This window comes from Lampetra fluviatilis, chromosome 5, assembly GCF_964198595.1.
Source record: "Lampetra fluviatilis chromosome 5, kcLamFluv1.1, whole genome shotgun sequence".
Lineage (NCBI taxonomy): Eukaryota > Metazoa > Chordata > Hyperoartia > Petromyzontiformes > Petromyzontidae > Lampetra > Lampetra fluviatilis.
Window position 1 is genome coordinate 23569547 of NC_136279.1, and position 25354 is coordinate 23594900.

A 25354-nucleotide genomic window follows, 5' to 3' on the forward strand; every position below is an offset into this window, starting at 1 on the left:
TACGTTAAGTTATGTTTACCTCCATTAGCAGGGATTGTCTCCAATGACTCAATAACACATTGCAACTAATGACACTACTAGCAATACATATCTGTGTTTATAATGAGGCTTAAGCGATTGAAAGTGACCAGTGTCGGTGTAACTTCCTACACCGTCTCAGGACTGCCAGCAGAGGTGAGCAATTCCCCACGCTCAATTGAGAAGGAAGAAACTTAGCAATTTATACTTCACAAGCAAAAATATTAAATCATGGCTATCATGAGCACATGTCAGGTGACGACTCATAAACCATTGAAAAGTGATGTTAAATCAATACAAAATTAAATTTTCATACTTGTGATTGGTACATCCTCCTCTTCCCCCTCCTCATCGTTCTTGTAGAGAATCGGGCCATCGTCGGAATCGGAATCCGACTGAGAGTGATCAGCATCCCCCTGCGTGGCCGCCTCTCCCCCTCTTTCTTCTTCGTCGCCGCCGCTGTCGTCGTGATGATCGTCGTCGCCCGCCTCGTCGGGCACCGGCTCCGGGGCCTTCACCACCACCTTCCGCCCCGGCGGCGGCGGCGGCCCGAATTTGAGCAGCTTATTCAGCTCGCTGCTGAAGTTCTTGGGCTGAGACTGCAGCAGCAGACCCTGGGGTTCGCACGAGTGGCCGGACGGCGTCGACTCCTGCGAGGGCGAGGGAGGCTGGCAGGGCGTCGGGGCGTGGTGGGTGTCGCTGGGGTGACCTGGCGGCACGCGGTGATGCGTGGCGGGCGAGCGTGGCTGCGCGTGGTACACGTGCGATTTACTGGGCAGCTTGGGGGAGTCGGTGCTCTGAGGCCGCATCGAGGCGGGTGGTTTAGGGTGGACGGCCGGAGGCGCAAACGGAGGAGGAGGCTCCTCGGGTTCCGAGAGGTTTTCGCAGTCTGGATGTGGCGGATGGCTCTGATCCTGTGGACGCGAGGATTCATTGCGTCTGGGAATGCCTGACGCGTTCACAGAGACCTTCTTCGGAGGAACTGGAGGGGCCACCGATGGCAATGGGGCTGCGGTCGAATCCCCTGCAAAAGAAAATAAACGTGCCACGCATTCCGTTCACTTACAGTAAATGACAGGTGTGATAATGGAGACTTCATACAGTTTTAATTCAACATTGCTCTTGGAAAATACATTTCCTGAACAAGAACATTCCAGCATTGGTACCTCATTTTCCAGTAAAAAATATGATATTTGTTTTTTTACCCTTTTATCTGACAACAAAACTGACACCTTTTTTATGAGGAGTCATGTTTGCATAGACCACAATACCTGTAGTCATAATGCAAACAAAAAACATAACTCTGATAATGTATACACTGTCCTTGAAGTTGATTGGTCCACACCCGAGACAGCTTTCCTTAGAGCCCAGTCTCACATGGGTTGGACCAGATGACGCCAAAAGGCGCACAACTCAAAGACAATGCACCATCATAGTATGAGAGCTCGGGGTAAGCATTTACACCATTGGTACCTCATTTGCCAGTAAAAAATATGATAATTGTTTTTTTGTTTGCATTATGAATGCAGGTATTGTGGTCTATGCAAACATGACTCCTCGTAAAAAACGTGTCAGTTTTGTTGCCAGATAAAAGGGCAAAAAACCAATTATCAACAAGAACATTATTACATCATCCGATTTCATTTGAAATGTAAAAGTATAAAACGTCAAGCTTAAGCGAACTTCACATTGCCAGACGTTAGCGGTACAATAAACGTTTTACGACAAACATCGTGAAGGCTCGAAATCCCGGCCGTGTGCGCGAGCGCTTCGAGGCAAGGTCCACTCACCGGCGTGGCCGTCAAACCCGGAGGAGGTTGACTTAGGGGGCAAAGGCGGAGGTGGAGAAGTGATACGGGAAGGCAAGCTGCCCATCAGTGAGCTAGGATTGGGGGAGAATGATTTTTGAGGTAACAGGGGAGGACCATTCCCCGCCTGGGTGCGTGGGAACGTCCCCCACGCAGGGCCACCGCCGTTCGCTTCTGCGTGAGGGGTGGCGGCGTCAGGGAAGAGGCGGGGGGGGGAGCGTTAAGGGAGTTGGAAGGAGTTGGGCAGAAAATGCAGGGGAGGGGGGAAAGGGTGAGTGAGGATTAGTAGGAGAGATACCAGAACCAGACTACACCAAAAAGCACCACAGAACAAGCAGAATCTATCTGCAGAGACTCCCATGCAAAACAGTGATGTAAAGTCTTTACTATTAAACTGTTAATACGATAGGCTGAATTGTATTCCCCAGTCACAGCTAGCATCAGTGGCGAGTGAGAGACAAAACATCGACACGCCTCTCTCTCTAAAATGTAGCAATCTTTGGAATTACGTAATCAACCAGGTGGGGTGTTGACTGTTGTGTTGGCCGACTCTCTTTGTTGCATTGCATTATATTTCCAAGTTTACTATGTTTGTTTTCTCATTCATTTGTACCAGGTGATGATGGTTGATTGTGTTGCAATCGAAACATCGTATTCTATTATTATTTAATTTCATTTATTTCTACGTGACTTTATCGAAAGAACCAAAGAGTAATTCCTGCAGTCACGAAAGCTTCGAATCTAGTTTTAATCTCCTGTAATTCAAATGCGTGGAACAAAAGCCAACACCAATTTCACTGCAGAGATTACAAAACGCACTGTATTGTTGTAATTACCCAACTCCTGCATGAGTGGTTATGCTTTCATTAGGCTACAGATTGTCTCAGCAGATAGCCTATTGATTCTGCAAAAACTATTTTGTATGTTGAAAATCCCATTATCCGTATCGATATGGAGGGCATTATAATATAATCTTGTTAACCGCGTTTATCCACGGAAAGTTCCCATTAATCTGAGCGGGAAAGCACATTTGCTGGCGACTTATATGTACAAAGGCGCGGATAACGGGAAAAAATCCGCATGCGGATAATATTACCTTGGGCTCTACTCATTCATAAACACGGATGACATAGCTGTTTGACATAGGGATACGGATAAGAGGAGTTCATTGTATTGTCATGCATTCAGTACTCAAAGATACCATCACCAAACAATAAACCAAACAAAATCACCACAACAGGGTGACATATAAACAACATTACCATGTGAATACCTACCATGTGCCGTTATTCTATTGCTATGTGGGGGGATACCAAAGTGAGTGTAGTTATAATTGGGAGGTCAAGCTATAGAATCCAAATATAATAATTATTGTTTTCATATTCATGCTTTCCAAATCCGGTTCTGGGCCACCCCTTCACCAACCCACATGAAGTAGCGTGGTGAAGTATGGTCAAACAACCCCAGTAACGAATGCAGCATGGGGGGGGGGGGGGGCAGGCCTACATCCATCAATACAACAACACGGGGCTGAAAATAATTGTCATTAATTTAATTCACGCTCCACTGCTGTGCCACTGCCAGATGGGATGCGAGACGGGATTGGTTTAGCCGGAGAGGGGGAGTGAAGCCGTTCGCGTAGCAGTGTCTATTTCTTTCCACGAGGGGGTGCTACGCAAAGTAAATTTGTAAAGTATCAGATGTTATTGGTCCACGATACATCACCCTAACCCAGGCCCAAAGACTTGCTCATTTCCTTGCCTTTACAGAATGCGTTTGTTCACTATGCAAGCGTATACAATTCCAGATGTTGTATTGTTGTCTTTACAAAATGATAAGATAAATATATATTGAATGTCTACATTTGCTCAAATAACCACCGCAGTTTAAAATCAGACGTTATTTCTTCTATCAGAGCTGCAAAGCCTCAGTTTTAAGTATGCAATGGAGGGTCACAATTACAACCACTGACCACCATACACAATATAACATGATCGCCATCACAAATTCCCTATGAACTGTACACCGATGTCTCTCGCTTGCGCTGCTGACCATTTGCTTTATATACGAGGCTACATGGTATTCTGTTGAAAGGGCAGAAAATCAACAAAATCACAAAGGACCTCTTAGGAGCCTTCAGGGAAGTTTGGCCCCATGTCAAGCACGTTGCCGTGCTACATTTGTAACTAAAACAGCTGTACAATGTCTGCTAACGCTACTATTCTGCGATCGCAACTCAAACAGGTGCAACTACGGTGATGAAAATCAAAGCGTAGAGACAACAGGAGATAAACACTCGGTGCATTATTTTTCAATCGGCGCATCACATACGGGCCCTCTTGGAGACACCGTTTCATTCGACCCCAAACTGGCCTCAACCACCTGTAGTGCTTCAACGAGGCCACATAAATCCACTCAATTTAATTAAACATGCATTGTAAGTGCAAAGCCATCACCAGGGCACTATTACCCGTCCCGTGCTTCTAAAGTGACATCAACGCGTGTGCCAGGCAGTTGCTCTCACCGGGGGCCTTGCTCTGCCTCCGCTCTTCCGCACGCTCGGCCCTCTTCGTCTCGCCACTCACGGCAACGTCCCCTTCTGCCGCGGGGCCAACGTGGATGGACGTCCTGGGGCAGGGGACCGGTTTGACCGCAGGGACGCTAACGAGGGCGGCCGGTGGCGCGGCTTCTCCTCCGGCAGCCTTGGGCTCGGCACTCTTGGCTCCGCCGGGCTCAGCGGCGGCGGTAGTAGCGGCGGCGGCAGCGGCGGTGGCGGCACCGAGGGCTGATTTGCGGTCGACTTGGAGTCGCGCGTGCGCCGGGAGCGGGAGGGCCACGGATGCCCGCATGGACGGTCCCGGCGAAGGCTTCTCAGCCACGATGTACGGCTCAGATTTGGGCCGGACCTCCGCTGGGGAGGGCTGCGGCTCCGGCTGCTCGAGTCCATGCTGGGTTTCCGCTTCCTCCCGACTCTTCACGTGCCCGTTGCCAAGCTCCGGCTGCTCCGGCTTTTCTGGCTCCTCCTCGGGAAGGCTCGGCAACACGGATGGAATCCCTGTTACCGGCAGAGAGGAGCAGTTTCCCACACATACAATCGTGTCTAAAGACCAATGCTGCATGCATTTTTGCGTATTAATTTGATCCCTAATGTTATTTGAATTTCACCCTTTAGTCACTCCTGTATTTTACAAAGCGGTGACTCGTGGGAACTTAACATCCTCGAATTATGAAGCTTATATTACGCGTTATCCCACACATGGTACACACACTGCTGCTCAAGCCGCTATTGGCAGAGGCCTCCTCCTATTGAGAATCATCTTCCCTGTACTTGAACAATGATTATAAAGGTTATAAGTAGGGGGCAGGTGGCAATTCTTACCTCTCATGTCATCAACACAGGGGATGATGTGCGACTAACCAAACAAATTATTTGGCGATACTGCATCGGCAGTGGTGCACAAGCACAAACACCAAAGAAAACCCAACACGTTTGTCTATAACACTGTGGCCTTCATGGGAAAATATTAAATATGTGGCATTTAGAGCAATGGCCTTCTACATCGCACACTGTATCAAGAATGGCCTTTGCCAGAAACTTCGCCGATTAGGTTTTTTTTTTTACTTTTACGGCAGTGTTATTCACGAACGTGTTGCGTTTTAATTCTTCCTTCTGTAGGACTACCGGTCAATGTATTGTCTCGTATTCAACAAACGGCTTCGTAACCAATCACATCCAAGGCTGCATATAGTGTGTACGTGCGGAGGACAAGTTTGTTGAAGTTCGGTCTGCGATAGACACTGAGAGAAGGCCACGAGTCGGGCATCGCTCCGAGCATACCAGTTTCCGGAGAATCCTGCAGGAGGCCTTTCTTGATCAGCTCCTCCCGAGGCAACCTCGTCGAAATCTTTCTCTCCAACTCTGCCAACCATAGAGCCAAAAAGAGACAGAATCATGCGGAGATTAATTTTTATTCGATTAACCCGTCGACCTGTGCCTCCTATTTATAGACATGGCCAAGGCACCATCTGCAGCTGTGCATTCAATACGGGCAACATTTTCTATTTTTGAAAGGGGACTTAAAAACAAGCAGGCCTTCCGACAGAAAAATCAAGGCCGATTAGATTACACTTCTTTGGAACCTGCTAAAAACATTCTAAGACAATTCACTTTCTTTGGAAACACTCCAAAGCACTACATCTTGAACTATTACACAAGGAAACAATATATATGCTGTACAATAGATTGTTTATTGTAACGGAGTGGCCGCCAGAGAATGAAACATGCCCGAGAGAATGACCACTGAGGCAATGGAGAGATGAAATCAGTTTGTGTGCCAGTCCTGGATGGATTGTTACATCGCAAGATCGGGAAAGGTGGTGGTGGATTGGGGAGGCCTTGATCCAGCAGCAGTGGATTGACCATGGCTGATGATGATGAGACGTTATGAAGGGGAGCACTGACGCAGTTGTTAGCGCACTATGCTAGAAACCCAGCACACTGTCAGTGGTGAATGAGACCCGAACAGGTCCTGGGTCCTCCATTCACCAACCCACATTGACCAGTGTAGTGAAGTATGGTCAAGTAATCCCCACGACCGGCATGCCGTGGAGAGGCCTTAACCCAGCCGTGGATTGGCAAAGAGCTGTTTATTATATATATGTTAGTTTAGACTGCCAATGCTCGTGGGAGCAAGGAGACACTTTGTCTTATATCGCGCACGTACATTTTACAGTCTAATACTGTGGTATAAATACCCAGCAGAGAGCAGTGCAACAAAATATGTTGTCTTCACTCGCCACCATCAACCCGCACTACCAGCATGGAGGATGGTCAAATAACCCCGATGGCCAGCACGGCCTGGAACGGCCCTAATCCAGTAATGGACTGACAAAAGGGCTGTCTGTACGTGTTTGTCCAACACTTGCACACAAAGCCATCCATACGCGAGGGAAAATATTGTATCCAATCGTTTCATTTGCTTGGCTACGTCAAGTAATAAGAGGGTCTCGTGAACACAAATTTGCCCAGATAATTTCGTGGCCCAATCCCAAACAAATCCATTGCAAATCGTGTGAGAGCAACGTTCATTCGGCAGCCCTTACCAGCCGAGGTCTCCTCGAACTTCTGACTGTGCTTCTTCTTTTTCCACTTCCAGTGGAAGAGTTTGCTCAGGCCGCTGGCGAGCTTGCTCTTGCGCCGCGCGGGCGGCGTCTCGGCCTGCGCGACCCCGTGGGGGTCTGCCTGCGTGGCCACCGCCCGGGAGCCTTCCTCTGCTGCAGCGAAACACCCAGCAGGCGAGGAGGGACAAGGGCGCGGCGGGACAGAACAGGGGGCTCAGACGGCGTCCACCTCACGCCGAAACTTTTTTTGTTATTTTACCAGGGTAAGGCCCACTGAGCTATGTAGCCGTTTTGCAGAAGCGACGTGGCTATCAGAAATGATAGCTCAGCGAAGCGGCTTATTTTCACGTGGAAATTTATAGCGGCCAAATACTCTAAACGTGGTTTTTCTAAATGTGGAGAGAAAAACCAGAGGACCCGGAAGAAAATCCATGCGACCACAGGGAGAGAAACGCAAACTTTAAATATACAGCAGGCGTCAGGGTCAGGGTCGAACCAACGACATCCTGCATACTCGGCGAGGTAGTTAACATCTTGCCACCGTGGCGCCCAAGCTAGTGGCAGGCATTCCACAATTCCAGGTCAGGGGCAAATGTACCCATGTGACGACTGTTGACTTGCATTCACCGTGGTGTTCATTTGATCAAACCTGGAGGGATGATGGGTTGAGCCAAACCCCAAGCAAGATATGAACTCAGAACCTTCCGATTGCGAGCCGTTTCATATGACCGCTGACCCACCTGGTGGGTAAGTGCTGTAACACGCATGCCGTGTGTCAGCACACACGCATGCCGTGTGTCAGCACACACGCATGCCGTGTGTCAGCACACACGCATGCCGTGTGTCAGCACACACGCATGCCGTGTGACAGCACACACGCATGCCGTGTGTCAGCACACACGCATGCCGTGTGACAGCACACACGCATGCCGTGTGTCAGCACACACGCATGCCGTGTGTCAGCACACACGCATGCCGTGTGTCAGTGGCGAGGTTTTATTCACTTGTATGGCGGGACAGAATACAGCAAGCCAGGCAGAACAAACAGCTGTCAGAAACTAATTCTTCTCCCTTTTCATGGATATTACCGTCACGTTTTTTTTATTTACCACGTTTACATTTGACTCTTTCATTGAAGTGCCATTAATTAGGGGAGAAAAGTCATTTTTGAAATCAACAGGATATAAACACGTATATGTCCTTCAGAAAAAAATGCGATATTGTATATTTTAAAATATATTTTTGGACACTATATGTTTCTGATTACAGTACATAGTGCAAGTGCATTTTGGACACAGTGAATATGTTAAGTCGAAATCAGTTGCAAGTGATGAATTCTATCGAATGGATTCTTCATTGAAAAAAGGTGCAGTTACTAAACTCACACGAATGCATCTTGATTCAAACAAGAGTAATGATTATCTGCTTGCCGACAGCACAACGCATCAATTGCATCATTGCCCTGGAGTAAAGCTGAACGTGTCAACACGGAGGTCTGTTCAATAGGCGATGTTGTCACTGCCAGGGGGAAGGTTCAACTTCACGCACCCATGGCAACCAGAAGCAGCCTTGTGTTTTCATTTCATATCATGTACACAAGCAACCATTACAAATGTGTGCCTGCCTACACTGCATCACCTGATATTATGCAATTTCAAGTATTATGCATAATGCTGTTGTATAGGGCCAATATACTTGCAATTTACCTGTATACATTACTGTATAACTATATATTGCACTATAAATACAATAACAAATAAACATGGTATAAGATTCAAGGTGAGCATTGCACACTCTTTTTCTTTCAAATGGCGTTTTGAGGTATTGCAACAGATTACAAATCGATGTCTAGATGTGATATCCATTCGACTGCTTCAGGACATTGTGCACATACGACTGCATGCAGAGGGGATTCCCCCCTTCCAATGGTAAAACGTCGTACAGTATCGTATAAAGTTAAAACAAACAAACACTTAAACAAATTAGCAACCAGCGGCACTGAGCAATCATCCACGTGGGAGTTCACAAGTGGCCCAGTGAAGTGACAACGCGTTGAGGACGCGCGAGGGGCACTTCTGGCAGATGTCCCTTCTCAACCACACGTCGTCGAGGGGGAGGACGTCAATGCTCGCGATCCTCCTCCACAACCTCAAGTGTTGACACTCCAGCATCAACACTGTGCTGCTCACAAGCTCCGAGCAGCGGTAGATTCTCTGCTCACCTCTTCTTCGCTCGCATCACTTGTCACGGAGCTATCGACCCTCCTTTCGCCGTATTCTCCGGATTGAGTCCCGTTTACTTTTCTCCCCCTGCATTTTTTTTTGCTTTAATGCATCAGCGGCGTCTTGGAATCAGGCAGTTGTGAGCGTGTGTGTGTGACCAGATTTGTATGACTTTATGGACACCGGGCACAGGTTTGGGATGTGTCTTAGTTTCCGGAGCGTTTTGTAATAATCTGGAAAAAAACAGCGCCGTATATGCACCTATCATCTGCAAAAACTAATCCAGATGTCCAAGCGGATATATTTGGAGATAAGTGCAGATAGCAGGAAGAATATCACAACTTTGGGGACTCCTCTCATATCTGAAATAATGTAGATAAACGTATCCACGAGGAGAAGGGCCTCTGAAAAACATACTACACTGTAGCGTCAAAGTACAAAATGACTCCTTGGTTCTTTCGGAAAAGTTACGTAGAAAGAAAATAAAATAAATAATATAATACGACACTATGTGTGTGTCCATGTGTGTGTCTGTGTTGTCTCTCTCTGCTTGTGTGTCTGTCTGTCTGTCTCCGTGTCTGTGTTTTGTCTCTCTCAAATTTAGCAATCTTTGGAAGAACGTAATCAACCGGGTAGGGTGTTGGCTGTTGTGTCAGCTGACTCTGTGTTGTGTCACATTGTATTTCTAAGTTTACTAGGTTTGTTTTCTACCTGATGACGATTGCTTGTGTTGCAATCGAAACGTCGTATTCTATTATTTAATTTATTTTCTGTCTACGTCACTTTATCGAAAGAACCAAAGAGTAATTCCTGCAGTCACGAAAGCTTCAAATCAAGTTTTTACAAAATTAGTATTGCCTCTGGAGTGATGTATTTAGTTTGCTAAGTGACAGACATAACCTTATCCTTTTACAACTGTAATCAATTCATCTCTGAACAGGCCATTTAAAATCATTTTTTAAGTGTTTCCACCTCTGCTATTTTTGTTGAGTTTTTTCTGGTATTTTTCTGAAGAAACCGAAAGGCGGGTCCCGCCGTAAGAAACTACTGCCTTCGCAGAACTCAGCATTTGGCACAATAGGTTTCTGCTGAAGGTCGCAGATTTTCACGCAAGATTTTAAATGAATCAAAAACAATACAAGTCAGTGATGCATGAGAGTCATTGGTGAAAACCACTGGACTGACAACACTTTGCTTTTTTTATTTATGGAAAATATAAGCACATTTTCCCATATGCATCAGGAGCTAGAATTTTACATTGAGATTCACCATTCCATTCCTTTTTTTGTTAAATAGCATTCCACACTCAGTCAAATCGGAAGCGAACTACATTTTCTTCAGGTTAAGTTACATCTCAACCCAAAACTACAAGAGATTAACTTTTTAACATTTTTATCTGAAATGCAATTTTCCTAAAATCTCAATTATTTTACTAAGCTTTCATTGTTCAAGATAAATGCTCCATGTAATTGTCTGAGAAATTAAAGCATTCTGTGAAACTTTGACAAAATGGTCAAAACATTGGAATTACAATTCTGGAGCGTATTTGTTTGAATGTCTGATGTTTAGAGATGTATGTCTGCATGTTTACGCTTCTGAGCATTCAATCCTGACATTCGTATGAGGTCTACGAAGCAAGCCCAATATTTTCACATGATTTTGTAAAACTCATTCTCATGCAGTTTCATATGCACATTGTTGGCAGATGGGTCTCCTCTAAAGGCTGTTCTAAGGAGGCCATCTAGAGAGGTGTTTTGGCCTACTCTTCCAGGGTGGTCAGACATCTTGAAAGTGATTCAAATATCACGTACACATTGTGAATTTTAAAAATATCTGTTGTGCTATATGCTGGTGCAAGTTTAATCGCTGTTAAACTAGGTGAGAACAAACGGTCCCGGTTGAAAATACACGCAAACATTTGGGTCACAACGAGAACAGTAGTGTTTATTTAAGTACCTGGCTACGCTTATAAGGCATGTAAAACATAGTAGGGCAATGCCTGTTTAAAAGGTAACCGATTAAGAATGACTGCAATCTCTAAAGGAGGAGCATCCGTCACTCAAGCTGTGTATGCAACCTGCACCTTGATCACGATTATCATTGCCATGGTAATTCCACTGCTAGAAGGCCTTCCCAAGTCGCAGCAAGCATTCCACACCGAGGACAACGGCATACAACTTGACGTACAGTTGAGTTACCCTGCACGCACTCTCTCTCTCTCAGGCTTCCTAGCAAACCATCATTCACGTGGCCTTGCCGCTATGACACAAACTCACGCAGACTCGCCGTCAGTTCTAGCATACCCCATCTAACTATTTGCATACAAGGGTCTCGGACATTCAACAATGAACATTCAATGTGGTGCACATGTACCACGAGTGCCTGCTGATGGGCTACTGATAAACATGTGTGCCCTAAAACTTCATAGCTGCGTTATGGTTGCACAATTTTAAATGGCAATAAAAATGCATAGGTGCACTGTATACTGCGAGCATATACAGAGGCCCATAACTGGGGGCAAGGTGAAATACTAACCCCGACAATCAACATGATTACTCATTGCAGTGATTGCTACTTTGACCTATACTCAAAAGAGCAGTCTTTATTTAGCAATGCGGCTAACACAGAGATTCACACTGAGGGCACTGCATTTGTCACCCACATTATCAGCCCCTGCTGGAGGAAGGCCACTCAAAACCGCCGGCATCTCTCACGCACGGTCCCACGGTGCAACAATCCATCCAGCACCTGCTCACAAGCTTGTTTCATCGCTCCGTCTCCCTTCTGTGGTGAAATTACTCTCTGGCACGTTGCGGCGATGTGGCTGCCACTACATCGTGAGAGTTGACCACCGGTCATCGTACCTTCATGTGAGGTGTCCTGGCCAAGCCCCCCCTCTTAATTTGTTTTAACAATCAGTGAGTACAATGTCTCTTTCTGTCTCTCAGTCTAATTCCAACGGTGGGCCTGTCCATGATTATTGTGCACTTCCAGTTTTTGTTCGTTTCGTTGTCAATGTTTCTGATCCATGTCATTCGAAAGTCAAACACGATTATTCATTACTGTGGTGTTCAAAGGGCACATTGGTAAGCCGTTGCTTTTCATTGCGAAATTCACTTTTCCCAAATCGCCTGCTCTTGTCTGTCCCTTTACAGCAACAGCTCTAGATTTGAAAAAATATAAATTCTGCGTGTTTTTTCAGTTGTTTCGGCAAATTGCAGACAACCGCTTTCACACTGAGACGAAATTAATTTATGATAGCCAAGTATTTTCAACGAACAACAGCCACTGTGCCAAGTCAACCACGTCTATTTTTACAGGTCAGCTGTCAATATGAGCATACTGGGGCACGTGGGTGACCCAGAGACATAATCGCGGATATTAATTTTATCCGATAGCCATGCCAATATATAGGCTGTTGGCATACATAGACTACGTATATGGGACACACGCACAACAGTCCAAAATAAAATAAAAATGATCTTGCACGCATAATTCATATCAAGCAATAGAAAAGCCTCATCACACCGTCTGCATTGGGTGCTGCTAACCACCACTGGTCATCCAGAATCAGTGGTGGCATTTCCACATTTCTATGCCAGAATGCAGTGTGTGTCCACATAGCAACCGACCTCTCCTGGCTTCCACTTGTGCTGTGAAATGTGACGACGTGGGGTTGCTAATTTTACCAGTCCGAGAGTGAAGAAGTGTTGACCAGACCTTCGCGTGCACAGTACATTAGCACGTCAATGTTTACACATGGGCTATTACGTGTTCACCATGTATGCGTCAATTGACACCCGGGACACCCTTGCAAATGAGACGTTCCATCTGAAGATATTTGCCAGTTTAAATCCTGGTATTTTGTGATTAGCGAACCCCGCAGGATTTGGCGTGATGTTTGATATGCGCTACATCCCTGCACACGCGGCTAACGGACTCGACCTGAGGCTTCAGTGCTGATGATGCCAGTGGCACTTGAATGGTGTGGGACACGTTGCTTTCCCTCTAATTCTTCGCTACTCAGGGTCTGCAATATTATGATTTATTCTCTGTAATGTTCTCTTTCACCAAGGTCCTTTGCGGGTCATTCTCGTAAAACCCGTGTAAAAAATCTCAATCTATTAATAAACAAAGTAACCACGCAGTTCTGAATACTGCACTCCAAAGTCGTAAACACTCAATTACGGCATGCAAAGAAAGAATGACCACCGCTTAAAATCCAAATACCAACACGATGACTATTTTATGTCACGTGTGGAGCACACGCGAGTCACCACGGTGTCTGGTGATAAACACGTAGGTGCGCACGGGCCACTGACACAGACAGCCTTCAACACAAGCCTACACTTCTGACGCCGATTAATGTCCCTGTACAAGCGGTCACGTTGTGAGCTGTGATCACTGATGAAGTCAATATCCCCAGCTCAACCAGAAATGTTACAAGCACCCTTTTGGTCGGGCAAAATCTAACTCTGCAGCAAATATCGCATTGTACCAGGATCAGCATGCAGTACGATACAGTGATGTACGGTGCTTTCAAATGTCATGCCAGTCGAATGCTGCTAATCCAGGAAATCACTGGGCGCACCTATTTTTCCTCCATATTTGTAGATTGCGCAACACTTTACATCACACCGCATCACTACTTTCTGTCGCTGACATTGTTTGAAATGCTTCTCCTCGAATTTATTTAAAGCAGTTTCTTTTCCGTACCAAAGTAAAAAAAAAATCTACGCATTTACACAAACTTATAAAAACACCTTTCACCTGAGTATTGCGTACATTCTCAGCAATAATGTGTACGTTTTTGCTAAACTGGAGTAAGCCAGAAAATGTTCCACCACGACTGACTTGAACCTGCATTCATCGCGAGTACTCCTACTACAGCACTGTAAAAAGGCATGCGCAGGACCAATGCTGCATTATTCACTTATTTAATAGGGCACAATGGTGGCGCGATGTTAACTACCTCGCCTGCTGTGCAAGAGGTCGTGGGTTTTCATCGCAACCCTGATGCCTTTATAGTTGGAGTTTGCGTGTTCTCTTCGTGGTCGTGTGGATTTTCCTCCGGGTCCTCCGGTTTTTCCCTCCACATTCAGAATCAACATGTGTTTAGGGTATTTTGGCTGCTATACATTGCCACATGATGAGCCACTTTTTTGAGATATTATTTGTGGCCAGGTCGCTTCTGAAAAAGAGCTGTATAGCAGCTCAGTCGTCCTTGCCTAGTATGTTTTATCTACTAACCATGCGCTTTGTCAAATGAAAGCATTCGCCTTTGCTTGTGGGGAAATGAAATTCTGTAATTAATAAGGGGTCCATTTTGGCCTTTTCCACAGTCGCGACCCTTAAACAATGGAACAGGAAGCACCCACAGCAACCACTACCAAGCAAGGTCTAGTAATATAGCCCCTGGATTTGACTCAACACCCTCACAGGGGGGGGTGGCAGGTTACGGAAGTATGGCTGTTTGTGTAAATTGTTCATGGTACTATGAGTGACCACAGACCATAACTATATGACAAGTGGTTTCCTTTCATGTTGTCATGCTGCGTGTTATATTTAACACAAGAGTCAGTTTTTTTATATGCTGCCATTGTGAAGCATAAACTGGGTGGAGGTAGTAAAAAAATATATACCTTGTAGATTGACCACTAAATTTAGATTTTAATTGACAGAACCGAACTGTTTGTCCGTTGTAACATCTTTACTCAAAGTGCAAGGATATATATTGTTCGGACCGACATGGAGTGGGAAGGCCTTCATCCACCTCGGATTAGCGCGGGTGGCTACGTGAATTGTGAAAGAACTTCAACATACAAACAGTGGATAGATAAAGAACTGTAAATGACCACATTAAATGTTGTTCACAGTACAACAAAACGAATATCGTGTTATCAGTAGATATATTGATGGAAATTCTGCAATCAGTTGTTTGTAATTGCATTAAGCGCATAGTAGACAGAAATCTACTTTAATAGTTTGTACCCTAACGCCAAACAAACTCTTGATGGCCTTCACCTTGTTACTGATTGTCAAAAAATGCATTTCATCAAGAGTTAATGCTTACTACAAGTTTGCTGCATTGCCATGCAGGCGCCTCGGAATAAAATGAATGGGTAACAGCTGAGGAGTGCAATAGCCGCTTCAAGGAAGTGTGGCGTGAGGGTCACAAATAAAGACACACGCACCACTCTTTTGCCGGCCATGGGACACTTATAAAGACGGTAGTGTAGTCGATGTATTTTTAATCGGACTGCTTAACCTCGTAGCACATCCAACAGACACAAACTACTACACAGCACTCGGCTGTAATTCTGCGGTTTGCAAGCAAACATGTGAACCCACCGCTTCTTACAAAACAGCAGCACCCGTCTTTTTACATTCCTGTACGCCATGCAAGTCGTTTCTCGGTTCTGTTCTGCTCAGACACACCCCAACCCAAGCTTGAAAAAAAATATCTGAAAAGTATCTGCGACTAAACACACACAAACACACAAACACACATATACAACATCGTGAAGTCTGCACTCTTCGTTTTAACAGCCAAGTGTAAATGTCAAAACACGAGTCCATCGCTTCGCTACACCGTACAGATGTCACACGGGAATCCGTGAGGACAGCATGACGGGCGGTGTTTCTTACGAGATACACCAAACCTGAAACACTCTGTGGGATTCGTCACCAAAGCCGCACTGAAAACGCAGTAGGTAAATGCAAATGTTAAATGCCCTGCTGCTGTTGCAATGAACAAACCAGTGCACACGTGTGTGCAAGTGCTCTGTGTTGGCGATGAAAAAGTAACCCGGCTGCGTACCGTTGCAATATTTTCCTTAAAGAAAATAAAACTCATCTCATCGGGTCTTAGAAGGCAAAGCAGGTTTGGAACCTGGGCAGGTCGTCACTACGCGGTGGACAGCAGAGGGGGGGGGGTGCAGCAGAATCCATTGCTGAACGTCACTTCTATGCTTCCACATCCTCTCTCTCTCTCTGCCGTCACAACCCACATTGACCAACGTGGTGAAGTATGGCCAAACAACCCCCCTCGGTGTGTGGGGAGGCCCTCATCCAGCAGCAGACTCACACAAGGCCTGTAAAAGACTGTACATGCGACATCCCACCACTGCTCTGTAATTACACAATAAAAATGAACGCTGATTCTCTGATTAAAGTTAACTGTGCGCGCAAAGTGCTTTACGATTTAAATTGCTTCACGCAGCCCTATACCGGTATGAGAAAATAATGCAGAACACTCCACATATACTACATTGGACTAATGTACTGTACCCTAATGTGTATACAGCACTGTGTGGAAATGGCAATACTTTACAACGCACACCTGTGCTAGGGATTGTTATACGGCATAGACACTTTCTAAACAGGCCTGTATTTGAGACACTATGTCAAAATAACAATACAAAGTACACATTTCCGTTAACAAAAATGACACACGCACAATGTGTATCACGTAACAAAACCCTTAATGAATATAAAATGTGTTACTGGATGGACACATGAATACACGATAACAACTGTTTTCAGGAATCAGGGTGGCCAAGGTGCTCAACTCTGTGTGAAAACACACAACTCAATGTACAGGTAGCCACCGACAGCGCACAGGTAACCACCAATACTGCACCTGCACAGGTAACCACTGACACTGCACCTGCACAGGTAACCACCGACAGTGCACAGGTGACCACCAATACTGCACCTGCACAGGTAACCACCGACAGTGCACCTGCACAGGTAACCACAGATACTGCACCTGCACAGGTAACCACTAACACTACACCTGCACAGGAAACCACCAATACTGCACCTGCACAGGTAACCACCGACACTGCACCTGCACAGGTAACCACCGACAGTGCACAGGTGACCACCAATACTGCACCTGCACAGGTAGCCACCGACAGTGCACCTGCACAGGTAACCACCGATACTGCGCCTGCACAGGTAACCACCGATACTGCACCTGCACAGGTAACCACCGATAGGCCACATGTACTCACAGTCAGACTCGGAGCTTGAGCCCTCGACGGGAGAGGCGGCCTGGCCCATTCTTCTTGTCCCAACAACTCGCTGCTCTCACAAATGCCCCTGGGCAAAACACAACCCGAGCCTGCGCTGACTTGTTAGAAAGTCAGTGTTAGAGCACTATACTGGAACGTTTAAACACACAACACAACAAGTGTGTGTTGTGTGTGTGTGGTGTTCCGTTGTCTTGACAGGCCGGCCTTCCGTCCCCGAAGTGACCCACAACACTCCTCCTCTAGGGTGCAGGCCGGGCTCAAAACTTCACTGGGAACTGTCCGCACGCTGCGCTGGGGACGGCAGTGTCCCCGTGTAGCAGGCGGGTAGAGACGACGTCGCGGAGACGTCGTCACACGGAGGAGGGCTGCCGCGATGTGGCCACGGCAGCCACTGGGGCTGGGAGCCACCCACCACCCCCCATAACCTACCGCCCCCCTGTGACACGAAACATTCCACGCGTTCTTATGCAGATCGCCCCGCACTTAAGGTTGCCCTAGCAAGCAAGAACAATCAAGCCTCCAGCGGCCCTTGATCTGCTGCTAACCTCCTAAAGGATCAAGCTGAAATCGTGTTCAATTTAAGAACAAAATGCTTATACTTTTTTTCGTGAAACGTACACACACACAAAAAAATATCGCGGACTTTAACGACACATTCATTATGGATAACATTGGTCGCGAAAGCCTACGTGTTAGACCGAATAACACACGCTTGTCTTGCACGACTTGCAGAGTGTGCCGAGTCAGAGAGACGGTGACCCCTGGGTGATTAACTGGCGGCCATGCCCCTCTGACCCTGCCACAGCCCAACCCTCACTTTCCTTGAAAGCCAACAAGCAATTACTTCATCTGGACCTCAATTATATGGGCAGCAGATTTTTCCCTTTAAGGCTGTCCCCCCCCCCCCCAGCTTCCTCAAACACTGCCGTGATTAGCAGAATGTCTCCAGGGTGACAGCCGAAGATGGCACAGCGCAGATACGTCATGCGCGGCTCACAAGGGAGCCCGATTTCCATGCCTTCTAACAAATACTAAGATATGCGGGCAAGATGAAGACAAAGACGGACGTGGTGGGAGAGGGGGGGGAGTAACATAGAGGAGTAGACCCAGCTCAGTATGGGAAAGATCACATGTGCTGAGAAGGTGTTTTTTGGTTGAGATTGCGTGTCGTAAACCCGCCACTACCCAAAAGAAATGTTTGTCATGTAAACAGAACGTGCCAATTAGTTACTACTCCAGGACATCGGTTGTGTTGGAGTAAACCCACAACATTTACCATTTTAGCATAGTGACGTTTCGCTGGCGATTACAACCAGTCTCATCAGGCGATTTGCCAGAATTGTGAAGAAGGCAAATGCATGTTGACCGTCGGCCTCCGAACGCGGAGACGACACCAACAGATCTGGCATATCAACGATTAACCAGCCCAAAGTCACAGACTGACTCACTTCTGCATTCTCAATAAACACCCATCAGCAGGTGGTGACGACTCCCCATGTCACTTCCAACTTACCTGAGGCTTCAGTCGCAGTACGTACGTTGTAAACAATCCCCCGCTTACTTTACACAGAACAGTGCAAAGGAGTGACGCCAATTCTAAAGATATTCTGCTGCACTGCAATTTGAAACAAATATAGCCAAGTGTATACTTATATTGTGATCTAACTTGGGCAACTCCAAATACTGTACAAACATTTACTAATGAGGGCTGCTCGAAGAACGACAAGCCCTCCAGAGAATCTTAGCACGAGCTTTTTTTTTAACCCAGGTCTGGAAATAGTTGTATCTGGTGGTTAAAATTATGCAAACCTAAAATATATATACGGTACTGTAAATAGATGCTGTATTCAGAAATCATATTCAAATGATGGCTGCCAAATATGTCAAGCCAAGAAGATCTACTCTTTTTTTTAAACCTATGTAGATGCAAACTTGTATCGAGGTTTAGAATGACGGGTACAAATAACATCAGATCAATCTATCAGGTACTTTTTTGAAGAATGTTAATTTCTAAACATTAACACCCACCAGCGTACAGGAGTTTATATATCTTAACTTGGAAAGCTGCCAGTACGGTCGAGTACACTGCTGCACAGAAACATGTTCCAATCCGTCTTTGGTTAAAATCCTGGCAGATGTTGAAATGCTGCACTCAATGTAATCGATCGTCTGCCATTACCTCGCTTCGAGAAACAAACTTTTAAACTGGCAAAACCTGTTGTTACAGTATCTACAGTGCAATACTTATCAGACGAATAACAGCTTTTTAAAGTCAAACTGGACCGAATTCTTAAACATACCTTCCGTAGCACATAAGAACGGTATTGCAGTGCTATAGCAAATCACTCCGGTATTGTCATATCAAGATGAATACTGCATCTATCTTGATACTGTATAGATCTCCGATGTGTACTGTATGTTGTCCAACGTTTCGTTTCACGCGCTAGGAGCTTCCGGAGGGAAAATTCAGCTCAGGAACTTTACAATAAAATAACACATCAGAGAGCTATACAGAACAACCCGAAGCACAGTAACGTTAAATTCGCTCATGTACAGGAGCTCGATGGGTTTTTGTATTGCAAGACAGAGAGATGGCGACAGCCTTGGGCAGCCCTTCATCAAGCAGTTGATTGAGCATGGCTGATTGTGCTGAAAAGCCAAGAAATGTCAGCCTGCTCCCCCTACAAACAATGACCGAGGGGTCGGGCTGGCCGTGCCGTGGCGATGAAACATGGCCATGCTTTGTCACTTGAAAGCTGTAAAATCGCCAAGGTGTCATGCACAGATTATGGAAATAAATGGAGTGACTAGTGAACGACCGTGACTTACTGCACGTGAAAACCACCACCTATGAATCAGTGCTATAATCAGCACATAACACAAACACGTGCCATTTTCATTGCAAGGCACTCGAACCCCCGCATGGCCGGGCTTCAGTGTTGGGTCTGATCTGGTATCCTTGTTGGTTGTACTTTGCCCTGCCATCATATAACAACTTCGGAATGTACTTGTAGGGTTTACTGTTTTTAAATTCATGAACATTACGCAGAACTCATGTTGTCAGTGGGAACCAATTTCGCAGATCCCATTATCCGTGGGGTCATCCGAGATCCAACTCCTCTTCTCCGCAGGGTAAAACGAATCACGGTTAACCCACAGATGATAGGATGAATTTGCCGTGCGACAACTCTCATCCGTGAAAATATCGCAAATAATAAAGAGTAATGACGCAACGTGCGTTACCCGCGGATAATAGGTGAAGTCGAGCATGAAACTCTGCTCTTATCTGTGGGGAAACAATAACATGCATTCCCCTATACATTATAAGTAAAATCACGGATAACGGCAAATAGTAATACGTGAATTTAAATAGTTTTCACGTACTCTAACAGTTGCCGCGGATAATAGGAGCCACGAGTAATAGGGCCGCGAATACGAGACCTCGAAAACACAAATGTATGACATGACAATTCACTGGTACTGCATTGTATTGCAGTACTACGACTCAACGTTGTAAGCTACCATAAGCAGATCGTACTACACCACAACACATGACTTTAAACCCTCTGTGCATATTGGAATGACAAAATGATGAAGGATGACTAATAGAATACACTGTACAACGTAAGCACACGGACGGCATTTGGCAGGGCTGACGACGACATTAGTGCAGGTATTCCCATCACTCAGCAACGGGTGATGCTGCAAGTGCAGTCTTCAAACAAATTATTTAGGCAAATATCTCACAAACCAATGTTCTGAGAAGGTTAGGTGATGAATACTGCATTCCAAAATGCGTTATCTTCCCACAGTACAGTACCGAGTTACAATCAGATTGAGGACAACACCCACAGTAAACTTCGAACGTTGGACCAACGATGGTCCGACGTTACAATTTTACTGGGACACCTTGTGTAAAAAAAAAATACTAAATATTTGTTGTACTTAACAAACGAAGAATAGATTCCTGTATATGTGTTTTTTATATGCATATGCGAGAATAGTGGCACGGTTTTGTCCGAGACTGCCACTCTCAACACTGCTGAGTGTAGCGGCCTCCAGTGGCGAAATCGTTACATTAATGGAACATCACACGAAGAGAGAAAACGTAGACAATTCTTACTACACGCAATTCATTATTATAATTACAGATTAATTACTGCTATGTAAAATAGGAACAGCAATGAAGAAAACATAGAAATAAGGATAAAATCAATTGTGTTACATTTAAAATATTTGCACAAAAATAAATCTACGTTACAAAATAAATCCCCGCGTCGTGAGCCGGGCAGATTGGTTTCGTCTGATCATTGTAGAATTACAAAACATTAAACAGATACAGGGTGATCATTGCACTAACATGTAAAAGGACACGTCAAATGTATACAAAGACAAAACAGTAAACTTCCGTTAATTAAGTGCCTTTATACAACTCAAAATTGGACTTCTAAAGGACGTACTGGAATAATAACACGTGGAGGCGCATAGATTAGGATGTCTTCAGCCAATTCGTGTGTATTATACAATCTGGTGAAACCGGAGCATCCGGAGAAAAACTATACAACTATTTTTTTTTTATTTTACAAGGTAAGGCCCACTGAGCTAATGTAGCTCTTTTTCAGACCATCACAAATGCCGGCTCAGCGAAGTGGATCGTCATGTTGACATTTAGAGCAGCCAAAAACTCTCAACGCGTGATGTTGACTCGAAATGTGTAAGGGGAAAACCGCGGAGGGCCCAGAGAAAAATCCACGGGACCACGGGAAGAGAGACACGCAAACTCCAATATACAACCGGGTGTTGTCAGTGTCGGGATCGAGCCCACGACCTCATTGGTATAGCAAGCGAGGTAGTTAACGTGTGGCCACGCAAAGTCAGGGGTCACCATCACCCCATACACACGTACAGAACACGTACACACGCACACACGTGCTGTCCCTTCCTCCTCCCGTACTATATACACATTCAGTCCTGCACTCGACTGGATAGAATCCTCCGACTTGATAAATCGTGGCAGGACGCTCCTGAAACTGAGTCATGGGACTCAGGTGATGATAATAAATCATATAAGTAACAAATACTAGCCAGTCGAACTACAACGCCACCTCCGGAGTACGCCATCACACCGCACTCGACTACACTGCATTGAGGCCCTTTGCACTCTCTATACAGCAGCACATCGCCTCCTCCTGGGCCGAGAAACATCGTACGGTCAACAATCGTGTACAAACAAGATATAAACCAACAACGTGGAACGAACGTACGGTATGTCGATTGATTTTTTTAAAAGACAATTGTAAGCGACATCTGCTGTGCGGGTCGACTCACTTCGTTTGACATCCATGTTCAGGTGACGACGGTGCCTGGGGCAGAGTGGTCGTGGTGGTGGTGTTTTTTGTTGTCGTTTCCCGCAGCTTGATAAAAAAAAGGCAGCAAACGCGGGCGAGGAGCCTTTTACAACAACAAAAAGGTTGTGCAACCAAGGGATGCACGAAAACTCATCCAGTCGTCGGGACGTAATGCTGCGAACGCCAGAGGGCCCCGGGTCTCACGTCGAAAGCCAGCGAAGCCGGGGCAGGGCCAGAGCAGATTTGTGGCCACCGAATTCAGCGACGGCAGTGGCAGCAACTCCCTCGCAGAGATCCACACCTCCACGTCTGCCGCTGCTGCTTCATGAAGATCTGGTCGAACCAGTTTTCCGTCCCAAGTCTGCACCGAGGGAGGGAGGAGGAGGAGGGGAGGGGTGGGCGAAAGTGTTCGTAACACGAAGAGCCAATTGCCTTCACGGTAAACAACTTTACAGTGCAGCACTTAACAGAAGACAAATATATACCCCTCCTCCCCACACAGCCACCCACCATCACCCCCGTGTAGTCTCATCAGACTGTCTGTCGGGGGAAGTTGCCGTGAGCGAGTAGGCAACCGATGAAGGCCGGGCACTTGTGGCCAGCACCACGCCCGACCGCCTTTGTCCCCCCACTACGCACCAGGAACTCACTTTGAGGCCGAGTCGACCTAGGGGAGGCCCAGAACCGGTTCAAATGATCGTCACCGGTGTTGACCCTGACCGGGAATTGAACTCGTGGCGCCGGGCTTCGCAGTTCAACGCGCTAACCACAATACCCACCGCTCCCCCGCACATCGCTTCGAGGAAGCTCTCAAAATCCACAAGGGCGGTAGAGTCGTGGTTGGCCCCACTGTGAGCCAAGATAAACTCCGCCAGATATAACGCACATGCCTGCATAATAACTCAGTCACTCAACACCGGCCGGCTTAGGAGGCCGCACGCACTCGCGCGCTCCTCTCGTTAGGAGAAAGACCGAGACGGGCCGTCATCGTGATGGGCATCAACTTGCAGACGGGCGCAGTGGCCCAGAAATTCTCTCAGTGGCCCAGAAATTCTCTCAGTGGCCCAGAGATTCTCACAGTGGCCCAGAGATCCTCTCAGTGACCTAGATATTCTCACAGTGACCTAGAGATTATCGCAGTGGCCCAGAAATTCTCACAGTGGCCCAGAGATCCTCTCAGTGACCTAGAGATTCTCGCAGTGGCCTAGAAATTATCGCAGTGGCCCAGAAATTCTCGCAGTGGCCCAGATATTCTCACAGTGACTCAGAGATTCTCACAGTGGCCCAGAAATACTCGCAGTGACTCAGAGATCCTCTCAGTGACCTAGAGATTCACACAGTGGCCCAGAGATACTCTCAGTGACCTAGAGATTCTCACAGTGGCCTAGAAATTATCGCAGTGGCCCAGAAATTCTCGCAGTGGCCCAGATATTCTCACAGCGACTCAGAGATTCTCACAGTGGCCCAGAGATTCTCACGGTGACTCAGAGATTCTCACGGTGACTCAGAAATTCTCGCACTCCGCTCACTCGAAGTTCTATTCCGGGCCACGAATCCCACACTCAAGTGCGCGAGCGAAATCTGAACTGTATCTGCCCACGCCCGCAAGCTTCGCCAAAGCCCCTTCCTTCACTGCCCAGCAGCCGTGAAGTACGGTCAAACAACTCCCTGACATCCATCCACCAGGGCACTCACCCAAAAAAGTAGGAGTGGGCCGTACATTACTGGTCTACCGTCTGGAGGAGCCACTCACCCAGGTGACGCGCGTCCACTGTGGAGGAAGGAGGCTGCAGCTGCCGTGGCTGGCAAGTGAGTGAGTGGGCGCTGGCCGACTTGTTGTCGGCTCCGAGCCCAAATGTGCCCCGAGAGGATGGAACGAGCGGACGTCACGTTACTGGATCCGCCCCTGCTCGCTCCGGACAACCGCGGGCAATAATTGAAGGGGGCCGGCGACGGGCATCGTTTAAAAACACCCCCCCCCCGCCATTCACGTTGCACCTCGCCCACCCCCACCACCATCATCAACCACGCAGAGCGCACGCGTCAGCAGGCCCACAGCAGCATCGCCTCCTCGCCGGGCCAGGGGCGCGGGGGCTGCGGGGGCACTGTTTAACACAGGTGTGTGGGTGGGTGGGTGGAGGAGGGAGTGTTTCACACAGATGTGTGGGTGGGTGGGGGAGGGAGTGTTTCACACAGGTGTGAGTGTAGGTGGGTGGGGGAGGGAGTGTTTCACACAGGTGTGAGTGTGGGTGGGTGTGAGAGGGAGTGTTTCACACAGGTGTGAGTGTAGGTGGGTGGGGGAGGGAGTGTGTGAGAGGGAGTGTTTCACACAGGTGTGAGTGTGGGTGGGTGTGAGAGGGAGTGTTTCACACAGGTGTGTGGGTGGGGGAGGGAGTGTTTCACACAGGTGTGTGGGTGGGGGAGGGAGTGTTTCACACAGGTGTGTGGGTGGGGGAGTGTTTTATACAGGTGTGTGGGTGGGGGGAGTGTTTCACACAGGTGTATGAGTGTGGGTGGGTGTGAGAGGGAGTGTTTCACACAGGTGTGAGTGTAGGTGGGTGAGGGAGTGTTTCACACAGGTGTGTGGGTGGGTGGGTGAGGGAGTGTTTCACACAGGTGTATGGGTGGGGGAGGGAGTGTTTCACACGGGTGTGGGTGTCAGAGGGAGCGGTGGTGTAGTGGTTAGTGCGCTGCGCTATGAACCTGGCGACCCGTGTTCGATTCCCGCTCACGGCCAACACCAGTGACGATTATATAAACAGGTCCCGGGCCTCCCCTAGGTCGACTCAGTCTCAAAT

At 47.0% G+C, this 25354-nt stretch overlaps 1 protein-coding gene across 1 annotated transcript in view; it reads right to left on the reverse strand.

Annotated features, from left to right (window-relative positions):
- Positions 1-22839, reverse strand: part of LOC144932782 (uncharacterized) — a 32301-nt gene extending 9462 nt beyond the window's left edge. The window contains exons 1-6 of the mRNA XM_078857232.1: positions 22537-22839; positions 6930-7100; positions 5665-5745; positions 4351-4881; positions 1809-2000; positions 335-1042 (exon numbers count right to left, since the gene is read on the reverse strand). Of these exons, the coding sequence (XP_078713358.1) occupies positions 335-1042; positions 1809-2000; positions 4351-4881; positions 5665-5745; positions 6930-7100; positions 22537-22552 (1699 nt within the window). The 5' untranslated portion in view covers positions 22553-22839. The remainder of the gene's footprint in view (positions 1-334; positions 1043-1808; positions 2001-4350; positions 4882-5664; positions 5746-6929; positions 7101-22536) is intronic.
- Between the last annotated feature and the right edge of the window lie 2515 nt (positions 22840-25354).